General features: G+C 42.3%; 1 protein-coding gene and 1 non-coding gene across 2 annotated transcripts; one reads left to right on the forward strand and one right to left on the reverse strand.

The window, feature by feature from the left end:
- Positions 1–49: 49 nt before the first annotated feature.
- On the reverse strand, positions 50–9,931 carry LOC139608415 (protein FAM13C-like). Its single transcript, XM_071462132.1, has 11 exons — positions 9,233–9,931; positions 6,657–6,981; positions 5,850–5,991; positions 5,398–5,479; positions 5,117–5,186; positions 4,874–4,994; positions 4,518–4,601; positions 4,132–4,224; positions 3,631–3,842; positions 1,886–1,987; positions 50–1,600 (listed from the first exon to the last, which is right to left on the reverse strand). Exons 1-11 carry the CDS (start codon positions 9,438–9,440, stop codon positions 1,477–1,479), a joined length of 1,563 nt encoding a protein of 520 aa, XP_071318233.1. The 5' UTR covers positions 9,441–9,931; the 3' UTR covers positions 50–1,476.
- A 2,709-nt stretch (positions 9,932–12,640) lies between these two features.
- Positions 12,641–12,748, forward strand: LOC139609338 (U6 spliceosomal RNA). The gene has a single exon (XR_011685206.1). It is a non-coding gene; the product is annotated as a U6 spliceosomal RNA (small nuclear RNA).
- Positions 12,749–13,064: the final 316 nt, after the last annotated feature.

The following is a 13,064-nucleotide window of genomic DNA, read 5'->3' on the forward strand; positions in this document are numbered from 1 at the left end:
GTGATGATGGTGACACAGAGAAACTGATTCGAACATCAAAAACAATACATTTTCATTTTTCTTAATATCAAAAATATTTATTTTAACCTTGTTTGTATAGAAATTCATCAGGCAAACACAACACAGGGACAAGTTTGTCATCACGTTTAACTGTCAAGCATGAATAAGATCATAACATCCACACTGACGTGCACTGCGTCGGACTTCAACAGTTCAGGGCAGGAAACCATCAGGACATCAGGAACACAAAATATTTCACCTCTCCAGTTTCCAGCTGTTAGAGCTGAGGGTGAAATTACAAGTTTTCATTTTTACTTCATGAAGAAAATCATCTTACATCTTGGAAACGGCTCCAACATTGATGATTAACTGGACGTCAAGTTTAGGAAACTCCTCATCTTTCTCATAAAACTTAATGTTGCATCAGACTGTGAGAGTATAACATACATACTGTACACGCGATACTGAGAACACAGAACATTGTCTGTCTGTTTTTGTGGAGCCCTGACACTTGAAGCCCTTTTCCTCAACATTCAGCAGAGAGACAGCAGAGACCATTTACAGCTGATTTAAGTGTCTCAGATCTGTTTGTGTGAAGACAATAACAATGATCCAAACACAGACCATATTGCATATTAACATTAGACTTTGGATAAAAAGAAATTCCCCCTTTCAACATAAAGTGCTATGATGTAAATACAGATGCATCACTCCTGACAGACAGGATACCAACAATAATCTGTACATTTTATCTTTGTCCCCAGACGTTTCCAGTCTAGACACTGAGCCTCAGCAGCTGTTCAGAGGTGACCATGACCTCTGGAAGCCATTAAAGGTCTAAGGCCTCCTGTCACTAAGAAGTTCATTGTTGATCTTTGTGAGTAGCCATTGTAGAGCTTTCCATCATTACATGTCATATGGTCGAAAGCTCCAGAACAAGTACTAAGTGGACCTGGGATGATTTTTAGTTTTCAGTTTGTTTCTTGTGATTTATTCTCAAACTGCAGTTTTTGGTTCAGTGTCTTGATGTTTCATCCTCTCACAGGAGCCATGTCACATACCAGCTCTCCACAGCTCTGCCACAGATGAATGTGCTTTCAGCGTGACACACACTCAAAGACATTTAGTCCCACATAAAAATGTTTTGGTCCGTTAGATCACACTCTTAATTAATTATGAATTAATGCAGTTATACAAAATCCGTCAGACTTGAAGATGCAGGTGGACAAACGCTGTACGATGCTGGTTTACACTGTCGTAATACACAGAGACATCTTGTCTCTCTTAACACTTTATAAAACTCTGCTGGAAATTTACACTTTTTACAAAAGTTTATTTTGGAGAGGAAGCAGTGAAAAGTCTTTCACTGTCAGAAAAATGTACCACAACTCCAGACTTTATGGAAACAGTATAAACAGATGTTGTAAAAGTACACGAGAGTTTTGGGATGCTGGGGGTTTTGGGAACGGTCTCCTTTCACATGGTTTTGGTGACGTCCTGTTTGCTGAGGAGAACTTCCAGCAGCCGCAGTTTAGCTTTGAGCTGTTTGTATTCCTGGTATTCTTCTTTCATTGGAGTGCGATCCTCTTTTTGGCAGATTCTGTCAGGAAGCACAACACAACACATGTCAGAGGCCCACAGGAAGAAAAACAGCAACGAGAAAGAAAGGAAGTGAACATTTGTTGTTTTCTGATTAAACTCAAAATTTAGGGTTTTTCAGTGTTCATTAGACAAAAAAATTAAATCTCAAAAAGTTCATTTTACCAGCACTTTATTAAATACAAATCTTTGCTAACATGAGCCAAACAAGGCTGCAGTCAACCAAACACCTGACACTGTGTGACGGTTTTGCGACATGATGTGTATATTGAGGTCTGTCTCTCACCTTCCGGTTTGACGGTAAAACTGGTCCTCGAACTCCCTGAGAGCTTTACGCCTGGTCTTCTTCTCTGCTCTCGTCTCCCGCAGACTCTGCAGCAGCTGAGACCTGGGTCAGTTCGAGGACAGGGTGTGGAGGTTAATGAAAACTGAGAAACTAAAGAAACTGTTGTTTCCTTTAAAGGCACAGAAAGAACTCAGTTACTTCCCTTTATACCCTTGAAGCAGTAACTAAGAAGTCATTGTCAGCTCTTGGTAGATGACTAAGTATTGTACTTAAGTCCAGTTTCCGGGTACTTGTACTTCAGTATTTCAATTTTATGCTGCCCTAAATGTGTAATGCGCTACTAGGAAAACATTATACTTACAGACCAAGATTTTACATTAAAACATTATGATGAACTTATCAAGTACAATATATTCATAAAGATTAATCTCTTACAATAAAGCAGTGTGTAGTTGGGACTCCTTGTCACTTTGCAGATGTTTACTAGTTCTACCAAAAGCATTTGACCTACCTCCCAGACTGTTTCGCTGTTCAAGGCCCAAACAATATGTACTTCTAGTGTGGGGGTGGTAGCTAGTGACACATCTGTACCACCCACTTCCTACTCCAAACATAAATGTATGTATATACTGTACTTATCCATGTATGCACAGTAACTATGTGTGTGTGTGAGTGTGTGTGTGCGTGTGTGTGTGTGTACTTGTACTTGCTACATAGTAAGGACCACAAAAAGTATTTTACTAACAGAGTGAGGACATTTTGGCCGGTCCTCACTTTTTGAGACACCTTCAAATCACATGTTGAGGGTTAAGACTTGGTTTTAGAGTTATGGTTAGAATTAGGTTTAGGTTAAGGTTAGGGTCAGGGTTAGGGTTAGGCTCTCAGGTGTGATGGTTAAGGTTAGGGTAAGGGGCTAGGGAATGCATTATGTCAATGAGTGTCCTCACAAAGATAGAAGTATAAGTATGTGTGTGTGTGTGTGTGTGTGTGTGTGTGTGTATGTATGTGTATGACTGTGTTAATGTATGTTATGTATAAATGTATGTATGTAACTATGTATTGTATGTAATGTATGAGATGTATGTATATATGCATGTATGTACATGGCATAAATTCATAGCATTGTATGTCACATATATTATATAATATAGGATATTATAAAATTGGCATAATTTAAGAGACCATAAAAATATCATAGGATAATACATGATAAAAACATCATAGTATTGTATGTTATAAAAAATGTGATAGCACTGTATGTCAAAAAACATCATAATATTGTATGTTAAAAAAATGGCATATTATAGGAGACCATAAAAATGTCGTAGGATAATACTTGATAAAATATTATAGTATTGTATGTCATAAAATATCACAGTATAGTATGTCATAACAATGTCATGGTATTGTGTGTCATTAAAAATGTCATGGTGTAGTATGTCATAAAAACAAAATAATTTCATCAATATATTTTATATATTCAAATTAGTTTTTAATTCTATTAAAATGCTATTTTAATGTCATCGTAATGTTTTATATTTTATTTATATCAGTGTCTTTGTAAAGCATAATGAGGCTATATAAATAAACTTGCCTTGTCTTACTAAAGTCTAGTATGTTATTAAAATGTCTTAGTATAGTAAGTCATAAAAACGTCATAGTTCAGTGAGTTATAACAAATGTCACAGTATAATGTGTCATAAAGATGTAAGATAGTAAGTCTTATAAAATCATCTCATACACACCTGGAGGCTTCGTGCAGGTTGGCAGTGGTGAGAGCAGGTTGTTGATCGACACCTTTCACCTCGTCTAATGGAGACACGAAGGCTGGGTCACTGTCCCTGTCGCTGTCCTCTTCACCAGCTGCTGGTCGGGTCGTTCTGTGAAGACGCTGGACAGGAAGTTCATCCACTGTCCTCAAGCTCATTGATTCTTCATCAGATCCATCCTCTTCCTCCTGAGAGACAGAAACAGTCATGACAGAAAAAACTACAATTACTGCCAGTGTTTTGCAGAACATGACATTTTCACAGTGAAGTTGACCTTTGACCACCAAAATAAAACATCCAAGTACGAAGTACTGTGGATGATGGGAAGAGACGAGGACTCAGAAATGAAGACCCATTTCAAGACGTTTGAGAATTTGGACCCAAGCTGGACTTTGTCAGTCTGGTCTTTGAGCTGAGTGTTAACGTTAGCATGCTAGCAATGTGGTAATCATGATCAAACTGTAGAAAGTTTCTCACTATAGTGGTGATCGGGCTGGCACACAGTAAATGCTTGATCATCTTGTATCTGTCGTACAGAGGCTTCACCAGGTTCCTCTCCTGTTTGGTTCCCTGAGAAACAAACAGACAGAGTCACCTTAACAGCTCGTCAGTCTCTGTCAGGGGTGTAGAAATACGTTAAACAGTGAAATCCTCCACACACACATCAGTGTTATTCACAGGTTTCCAGGTGAGGTGCCACCACAGCAGTCAAGGTCTGTTTACATCCTGCAACCTGCTCCACAGAAACATGATATTCTCTTCATTCAGTACCATTTAATGTTTTATATTCAGCCCATCCCTCCTGTGAGCGCTGCCCGTCAGACAGCACGGTCACTGCACATGAGCAGGAGGTGAGGACTCACCGGTCGACCATGAAGACTCTCAAAATACAGCAGACATTTCTGCAGTGTGATCTTCTCCAACACCATCTGAGCCTGAGTCATCTCCTGCACACACACACACACACACACACACACACAGTCATGGTTCCATCACTTCAGAGGACATTACACTGACTTACATTCATTTCCTGCAGACTCACCATTATAAAACAAAGAAGAAAATGAACAGAGTTTGGTGAGAATGTATTCATGTTAGAATCAGCACATCATTTTCAGATGATTTAACTTGATTCATCCAAACTCGAACTTGTACGTGAACTGACTTTAAATCTTGACTCACAACCATGAGTCATTGACATAAAAACAGTCGGACACACCTTGATGTTGTCAGGGAGACCCAGAGCTTGTTTCTTCTCCCTCAGTCGTCTGAACAGAGACTCCACTGTTTCCTCCAGTGTTGGTTTGTGCTCTGACGCCCCCTGCTGCCCGGAGCCGTACCTGCAGGATGCATTTAAACACACTGATGGATCTGACGAGCACACACAGCTGAGACGACTTCACTGACCACAACGTAACACACTGAGTCGATCTGTAGGTGTTGTAGATGATGTAGATGTTACCTGCAGACGTCTCTGTTTTCTGCACTGTCCTGCTCCTTCAACTCAAACACAGACTGTCTGAGTCTCAGCTCTGCACAACACACAACCACACATTAATGGTAACATTAACAACATGTTATTTCAACATTAATAAAAATCTCATTAATCGTATCTGACAGGTCAGTTTGATCCAAACCTGTCATTCAGGACTTTCTGTTCCTCTTTAAACAAGTCGATGGTTTGAAACATGAACATCTCTGTTCTGCAGCAGCAGAAACTGACACATCAGACCATGTTCTTACCTTTGAGCTGTTTACGAGCCTTCGCCAGCTCACTCATCACTCTGACCATCTCTGGGTTTGAATATTTGTCATTGTGCGACGGCTGGGAAACACAAAGAGACACAAACACACCTGAGCAGGTAAACAAAGTGATATAATCCAGTCAGTTTAAAACTCTGGATGTTATGAATCTGCTCCAAGAAGCAGAGAGTGAAACATTTCTCCTCCTGGCTGGTTATAAAAGTGGTTTTATGGGCCTTGTCAGCAGAATGACTCACTGATGATTTATTGGGGAGTATCATTAACACAGCAGTACTGATTCTGTAATATTAGTTTCTCTATTTATAAATAAAAGTCAATTAAAAATGTGTGTGTGTGATTATGTGACAATAGGGTCATTTAGACCTGTCCTGGTTGTGGACCAGGTCCTAGATTTGATCGTGGACCGGAGTCCCGCTCCTTGCTGGATTTACCTTGTAGTTCATCTCCTGCTCGAACTGATCCTCAAACCTGCGAACCCTCTTCTTCAGGGTCTGAATCTGTCTGGTGAGGAAGGGGATCGAGGGGGGACACATGTCCTCCGATCCCTCCGTCCTGTCCCCCCGACCTCGAGACCTGGACACAGACACAGAGAGACTCAGGAAATGCATTCATCAGGTAGTCACCTCCGCACACCTGACCTTTGGACAGGTGTTATTTGGGCAGCAGGACAGTGTGTGTGTGTTAATCTTTAAAGAACAGTGAGAACCGAGGGGCAACAATTTCATAGTCAAGACCAACATGTCCGCCAACAAACAAATCAATATCAAGTCCCATATCAGGATCCAAGTCAAGAACAACAAGTCTCAAGTCTAGTGTCACATTAAGACTATTAAGTTTCAAGAAAGACTTAAATCCGGACCAACAAGACCCAAGTCAAGACCAGTAAGAAACAAGCCAAGACCAAACAGTGCCAAATCTAGTTTTAGTTCAGCACCAGCAAGTCCCCCAAGTTTAGTCCCAGGTCCACATGACCCAAGTAAAGACATGACTCATATCAAACTAACAAATCCCAAGTTCTGTGACACATCGAGAACATCAAGTCCCAAGTCCAGACCAAAGTTTCCAGTCAATTTCCAAGTAAAGATCAAATGATATAAATATTTAAAACTGTCCAAGGCCAGTCCTGAACCAAACCAGAGAAGAAACAGACAGGTAGACAGACAGGTGACAGACAGGTAGACAGACAGGTGAGAGACAGACAGATGACAGACAGACAGGTAGACAGACAGGTGACTCACAGTATGTACTGCTGGCTGCAGGGCGGTGAAGGTGCGGTGTCGGGGTCGGAGTTGAACCGCAGGCTGTGGCTGAGGCTGGAGCATCGAGGGGAGGGGAGGGGGCTTGGGCCGCCCGCCAGCAGCTGGAGGAGAGCTCCACTTCCACCTTCTCCTCCCCCTCCTCCTCCCCCCTCACCTCCCGGGCTGCTCCTCTGCGGGGAGTAGGGTGAGTGGTGAGGGCTGGGGGACAGCACTCCATCAGGGGTCAGGGGCTGGGTGGGGCGGATGGTGGTTAACCGCTGGTGTCTTGGGGACTGGGGAGGTCTGGTCAGGACTGTCAGCAGCTCTGCAAAGACGAGGTGCAGCTCTGTTAAAGCTCTGTAGTATAAGTACTCTGTATGTATTAGTACTCTGTAGTATTAGGAACATTTAAGATAAGATAAGATAAGATAGCCTTTATTAGTCCCACAGTGGGGAAATTCACAATTTCTGAAATGTCTTCAAAATAAAATGTGACTCACATCATCATCATGTTCACATCAAACAGCTGAGTGTATATTTAAGAAATAAAATCAGATAACATGATAACTGGAGGTCATACACAGACCCCTGTGATTGGACAAGGACTGTCTCTAAACCATCCCTGTGATGACCAAGCAACTCCATCTGCAGAGGAAGGTCATGAGATGTGGTCGAAAGCTATGGGAGTAACAAGTAAATGAGACTTTGTATTGAGAACTCTGTTGTAATGTGAAGAATTTGAGAAAATCTAAATGCATGTAAAATAAGTATCAGCTGTAATTTTTCGACAAAATAAACTGACAGCTTGTTTTTGTGTTTGAGGAAGTCAGAGGACAGGAAACAGTGAGGGTCAAAACTCTGATATTGATGAAAGCAGGAGAATCTGTCATTCAGGATAAAGGTTAGAGGTCACAGAGCCAAAAACCAGTGTTGTTGGAGGACTGGTGCTCAATGGTCTGAAGGAGATCGGTGGAACTGTTCTGACAGATGTTCCCTGATGGACAGGACTGTCTAACATCACAGACAGAAATCCACCACAGATGTTCAGCTTGTGGAACCTCTTCAGTGAACGCTACAATCATCTGAAAGACCACTCAAACTTTCTTGGTGACCACTAGAACCACCTTAATGGTCATTAGAACCAATAAACAATGACATCTAAGACTTATCCATGTAGAACTTACAAAAGATACCCTGCTGGGTTTTCTTGAGGATCATGTTGGTGTCACTTTCTAGAGGTTAAACCACCACAATGCCCTCAACCACCTCGAAGACCGCCACAAACTCTTCAGTGGCAACCAGAACTTTCCAAAAGACCTCTACAACATTCTCTAGAACCTCCCCAGTGACAACTACAACCTCAACAACCTTCAGAACGTACTCAGGCACCACTAGAACCATCTCAACGACCCACTGTTCCGTATTGACAACTAGAACTACCTAAAGAACCTCTCAAACCTCTTCAGTGACTACCTGAACCAGCTAAAGGACCTGAAGAACCTCCTCACCATGAAGGAAAAAGATCAGTTATAGATTAATATTTGCTGATCTACAAATTGATTCACCTCCTACTATTGTCAACAAAAATATAGTTGATCATATAATTTAAAATATTACGCTTTAATTAACAGGATATATTGTGTACAAAGCAGCTTTAATAAGAATATGTTGCACAGTCATGACCTGAGTGAGGAGATGTAAAGTGTGGAAGCAGATTCAGAAGCAGTGAAGTGTAACAGTCAGTGTCTCACGTGCTGCAGTCCTTTACTTCTGTATACTGCTCTATAAATAGCAGCACACTCAGGGAAACAGCGAGGTGGCGTGCCATCAAACACACACACACACACACAGCGTGGCTGGTGGCATGCTGGGTAAAATAGGCAGAGTCACCAGAAAGACAGATACTTGTTAAATAAACACTGTCGAATATGTTACTGTAGCATGTGGACCATTAATGTACATCATGTTTAATGTGTGGTCAGTTACAAGGTTCTTACAGAGTCCAGAGTATTGAATGTTTTCATATACCTTAATATTTTGATATATTTCTGCAGGTAGGTGTTGAGAAAATCAAATATATGAAAATATGTCATTAATTACCATGAAGTTAGTTACTGTCATGAGATATTACAGTGATAAAAGATGACCAGTGTTTGAAACAATAAAGGTCCCCTTAATACCTCGACCCATCATCACCCTGGAGCTGCAGACCAGACCTGAGAAACTGCTGCACAACGGAGCAACACGGTAAGTTAGAAATGTTTCAGTGTCCATGTCTGAAAGTTGCTTTCTTGTGAACACACATTCACACTGACCAATAACAACATCCTGGAGACAGACAGGCAGGGAGACAGACAGGGAGACAGACAGACAGACAAGCAGAAAGACAGACAGACAGACAGACAGACAGACAGGGAGACAGGGAGACAGACAGACAGGGAGACAGACAGGGAGACAGGGAGACAGACAGGGAGACGGACAGACAGACAAGCAGACAGACAGACAGACAGACAGACAGGGAGACAGACAGACAGGGAGACAGGGAAACAGACAGGGAGACAGACAGGTGTCTGCACCTGGTGGGTTGTTCTCGTCAGCACTGTGGCACAGAGCCACTGTCTTCCCCTCCTTCCCTCCAAGCTCGGCGGGGCCACAGGGGCTCTTCTGCTCCTTGCTGCCCAGGGCGGGGGGGCTCTCCTCTGGGGACGGACCCAGTGAGGGGCCCCCCTCCACCTCCAGCGCCTGGAGCTTCAGCAGGGAACTCTGCAGGCAGAAGCAGAACATGCCAGACACGCTGATCCAGAGATTAGCCTGGTCCCTGGAGGAGGCTGTACTGCAGACTGTCCAGGTGCTGGGATACGGTATGTGGGGCAGTGAGGTGCTATGAGTCAAGGACTCCAGGTATTAGCTAGATCCCAGCATCTGAAATGTGGAGGCGTGGCACAGATGTATTTACACAGATGTAAATGGGAAGCTAAAGAGTAGTTCAGGAAGAAGACTGTCCCCACAATCCAGAGGATGAGTCAGGCAGCTCCTCTCCAAGAATAAAGCTGGTACCATCAAGTGAAACAAGCCACAGTGCTTCCTTCTTGTCCAGCCCTTCCAGGGATTAGTCAGTTCCACCTCACATGCAACTGAACAGTTCAAAAATATCAACCTTTATTCCTCTTCTGCAGCTTCCTTCTTTATCGCCCTCCTGTCCAGCAATTAGCCAGTTACAGTACTGTGGAAAAACAATCCCAGAGCGTCCTGCTCTTCACAGAAATATTAACTGTTCCTACCCTCTCAGCCAGTGAGTGTCCAGGAATTAGCCAGCCCCTGGAGTGACTGAGCTCAGCCATGAAAGAGGAGCTGGAAGGTTTTGAATTTTCATCCTTACATTCTGCACGTTCTCTGATGATGCTGATGCTGCGCTGCTATCCTTCCCCCTCCATCTCCCTCACTCTCTCACTCACTCTCCTTCTCTTTCGACACCTCTCTTGCCCTCCCTCCCTCGATGGATTACTCATCCTCACGCTCGTGAAGAGAAGGGGGGTGGAGGGATGGGGAAGTAGGAGAGAGAGAGAGAAGGGGAGAGAGACATATGGGAAACATGAGGACGCCTCTCTCTTTCAGATCGTGAGGTTTTTCCCGCAGCGGTGGGGGATGGGCTTGTTGCTGACATCACTGTGTGTGTGTGTGTGTGTGTGTGTGTGTGTGTGTGTGTGTGTGGTTCAGATCTCATTCATAAAAAAGCAAGTAGGAGGAGGAGGAGGGACCGGAGGAGGTGTAGCTACGTGCTCCTCCTCACATGTCCATAGTTTAACCCCTGAACATCCAGTCTCCTCTATCGGCTCCACTCCTCTGGTTTCAGTCCTTCACCAGATGTTGAACCTGCTCACATTCAGACACATCACAGCATCAGTGATGGTGCTGAGGCACCTTCATGGTAGAGAGTCTGGACTGGGGGGTCAGACTGGTTCACGTGGGACACATGAGTGAAATTAGTATAAATGAGTCAAAATAAAGCTCCACGCAGTCTAAAGGTAGATGTCCATGTGTTTCTGATTATAAAGCAGCTCTAGGTTCTATATTAAAATATGTCATTTTAAAGTCCTGGTAATAAATGAAAGTGAGATTAAAATATGAAATTTTATCAATAGGGCTAAATGGCTGCTCAACACATCCCACAGATTATAAGAAACAAACCCCTGGACACAGACATATAAAAGGCCCTCACCCTCCTACATAGCTGAGAGCCAACATGGAAGAACAGTCCTCACAGGAGCTGAACTGAGACTCTATATGTGCTGTAGCTTCTAAGTGAATGCTAAGTTAGCATAGCTGTGACCACAAGTCACCCCTGAACAGTAAAGCTTCTTTCCCCCTCTGGCTCTTACTGCACATCAACAACAAAGCCTCTTCCGGTGTGTTCTTCTTCTTTTATCTCCTGTTTGTGCAGATTGTGGTGTTGGAGTCTGACACAAACTTCTCACAAAATCCACTGGAGTCTGGTTTGAGTTTGAAGCTGCTCAAACACCTGCAGCTGCGGTGGCGGTAAGAACATTTAAACCTGCAGAGAGAAGAAGTAAATGATACAAACAGAAACCTGTAGGCCCACTGTTACGAGTCAACATTAAATTATTAGATATTTATAGATTTTGTTCAAATCTCTATATTAAATATGGCAGGTTGTTTTTGAGCTGAATTCTTGATTTTGAAACATTTTAAATCGCTCAGGTGTATTTTCCTCTGTATTTAACTGTGTTCACTGCACTGACATGATTACAGCAGGAGCCGCTTTAGGCAGCGGTTTTGTGAACGGCTCGCCAGCCTCCGTTTAGAAATCATGTAAATTTATGATACCTTGTTAATGGGCGACTCATAAATATCTTTTTAAGACGGCTTTGAGATTTCCCAATCAGTTTAGGTCTCTTGATTCATTCGGCTTACAAGTAACTCTCCAAGGCATTTTAAATGCTTACATTTACATTTAGCTGGTAGCCTTCACTATTGTAGATGAAGTGAGGAGCAGGCTTCTCCGGGCGTCGGTGTCAGTGTGTCCACGGCTGCTTTTCTGTGCTGTACGGAATTTCTCCGTCCTGCCTCCAGATTCAGGAACAGTTAGTCATGTTGACGATGTTTGAAAATTTGCCGATGAACAAAACATTAAATTGTTGGATTTTTAATGTTATGACATATTTTGGAAATATCTACATATAAATGCGAGATGCTTGTTTTGAGAAGGACTCGGTGTAAAAAGAAAACGTGATACAAACCGCATCAATATACTGAATAAAAATAATCAGGTTTTAGTTCAAATCCGACTCCTCACCTGCACAGACCTGGGCCACACGGGCCCCTGGCGGCACTTTGCAGAACTACAAGTTAATATGAGATGAAAACAGGTTTCACTTCCTGAAACGTTTGTGTGGCGTTTGGAACTGTGAGTGGATGTTATACAGGCAGGTTAATGGCATTGAAAGAAACTGGGATAAAAGATAAAAACTCAACATTTAATTAAAGCAAACACTTTCTTTAAATCAATGATTTCTTAAACTAAATGAAATCATTTCTTTGTTATTTCTTCTGAAACAGACTATAACAGTTTATTTCTTCACCTTTTCATTGTTTGTTTTTGTTTTGTTATTTATTGTAATTTATCTTGTGTTCGGTGCATATATCTCTGCCCCTCTGGCGTCAGGATCAGCCACTGTAACTTTATAAAATTATAAATGAAGTTCATCAGAGAGAAAAGGACAATGTATGAAATGCTCAGACTCAGACAAAGATACACACACAGGAGCTGAACACGACGTGACCTGATAAACAGCCGTTACAAGAGGGTGGGAGTCAGTGAGTCCAGTCCCTACCCCACCATGTCCATCAGTACTCAGGGCTGTATCTGATCTGTTCTGATCGAGTTTCCCTCTGAGCCGTAACCGTGACTCAGACTGCATGCTGCCTGACCCCCCTCTAAACAGAGATCTGGTCTGAGAGCAGTTGTGTTACAACCTGTAACACATGTAATAAACTGGGAACGATACAGAGAAGATTAGCATGGCCCTGTACACAAGGATGACACATACAATTGTGAAGTGTTCTCACTTTTCATTGAAACATTTTAGAATTTAAACACATTGGTCTCTGTGATATTGGTGTTTTGGTAAAACAGGGTTAGGGTTAGGACCTGCAGAGAGCAATGCAATGAACAAAATGCTTTTCAAAATAAAAGACAAAACAACGGCTAAAATATTGAAATACGTGGCGAAAGAGGAGAGAAGTTAAACTAGAAACAATGATCCAGTATTTTAATAATACAATGTTGACAGGGTAATTTACTAATATACATGTGCAAGTTCTTGTTGCTGATATTTCTGTATGTTCAATGAAAAGTAAAATGAAAAGTAAAATGTACTTGACTGAGGC

The sequence above is a fragment of the Trachinotus anak genome, unplaced genomic scaffold, assembly GCF_046630095.1.
Source record: "Trachinotus anak isolate AG129_WGS33_773 ecotype Australia unplaced genomic scaffold, CSIRO_AGI_Tana_v1 ptg000025l, whole genome shotgun sequence".
Classification (NCBI taxonomy): Eukaryota; Metazoa; Chordata; class Actinopteri; order Carangiformes; family Carangidae; genus Trachinotus; species Trachinotus anak.

Excerpts from the sequence above, each read along its gene's own strand:
- LOC139608415 (XM_071462132.1), bottom strand. The coding sequence starts at position 9,440 with ATGTTCTGCTTCTGCCTGCAGAGTTCCCTGCTGAAGCTCCAGGCGCTG. Across the intron at positions 5,480-5,849 it reads AGCAGGAGATGAACTACAAG|CCGTCGCACAATGACAAATA; the intron begins GTAAATCCAGCA and ends TGTGTTTCCCAG. Across the intron at positions 1,988-3,630 it reads AACCTGCACGAAGCCTCCAG|GTCTCAGCTGCTGCAGAGTC; the intron begins GTGTGTATGAGA and ends GAACTGACCCAG.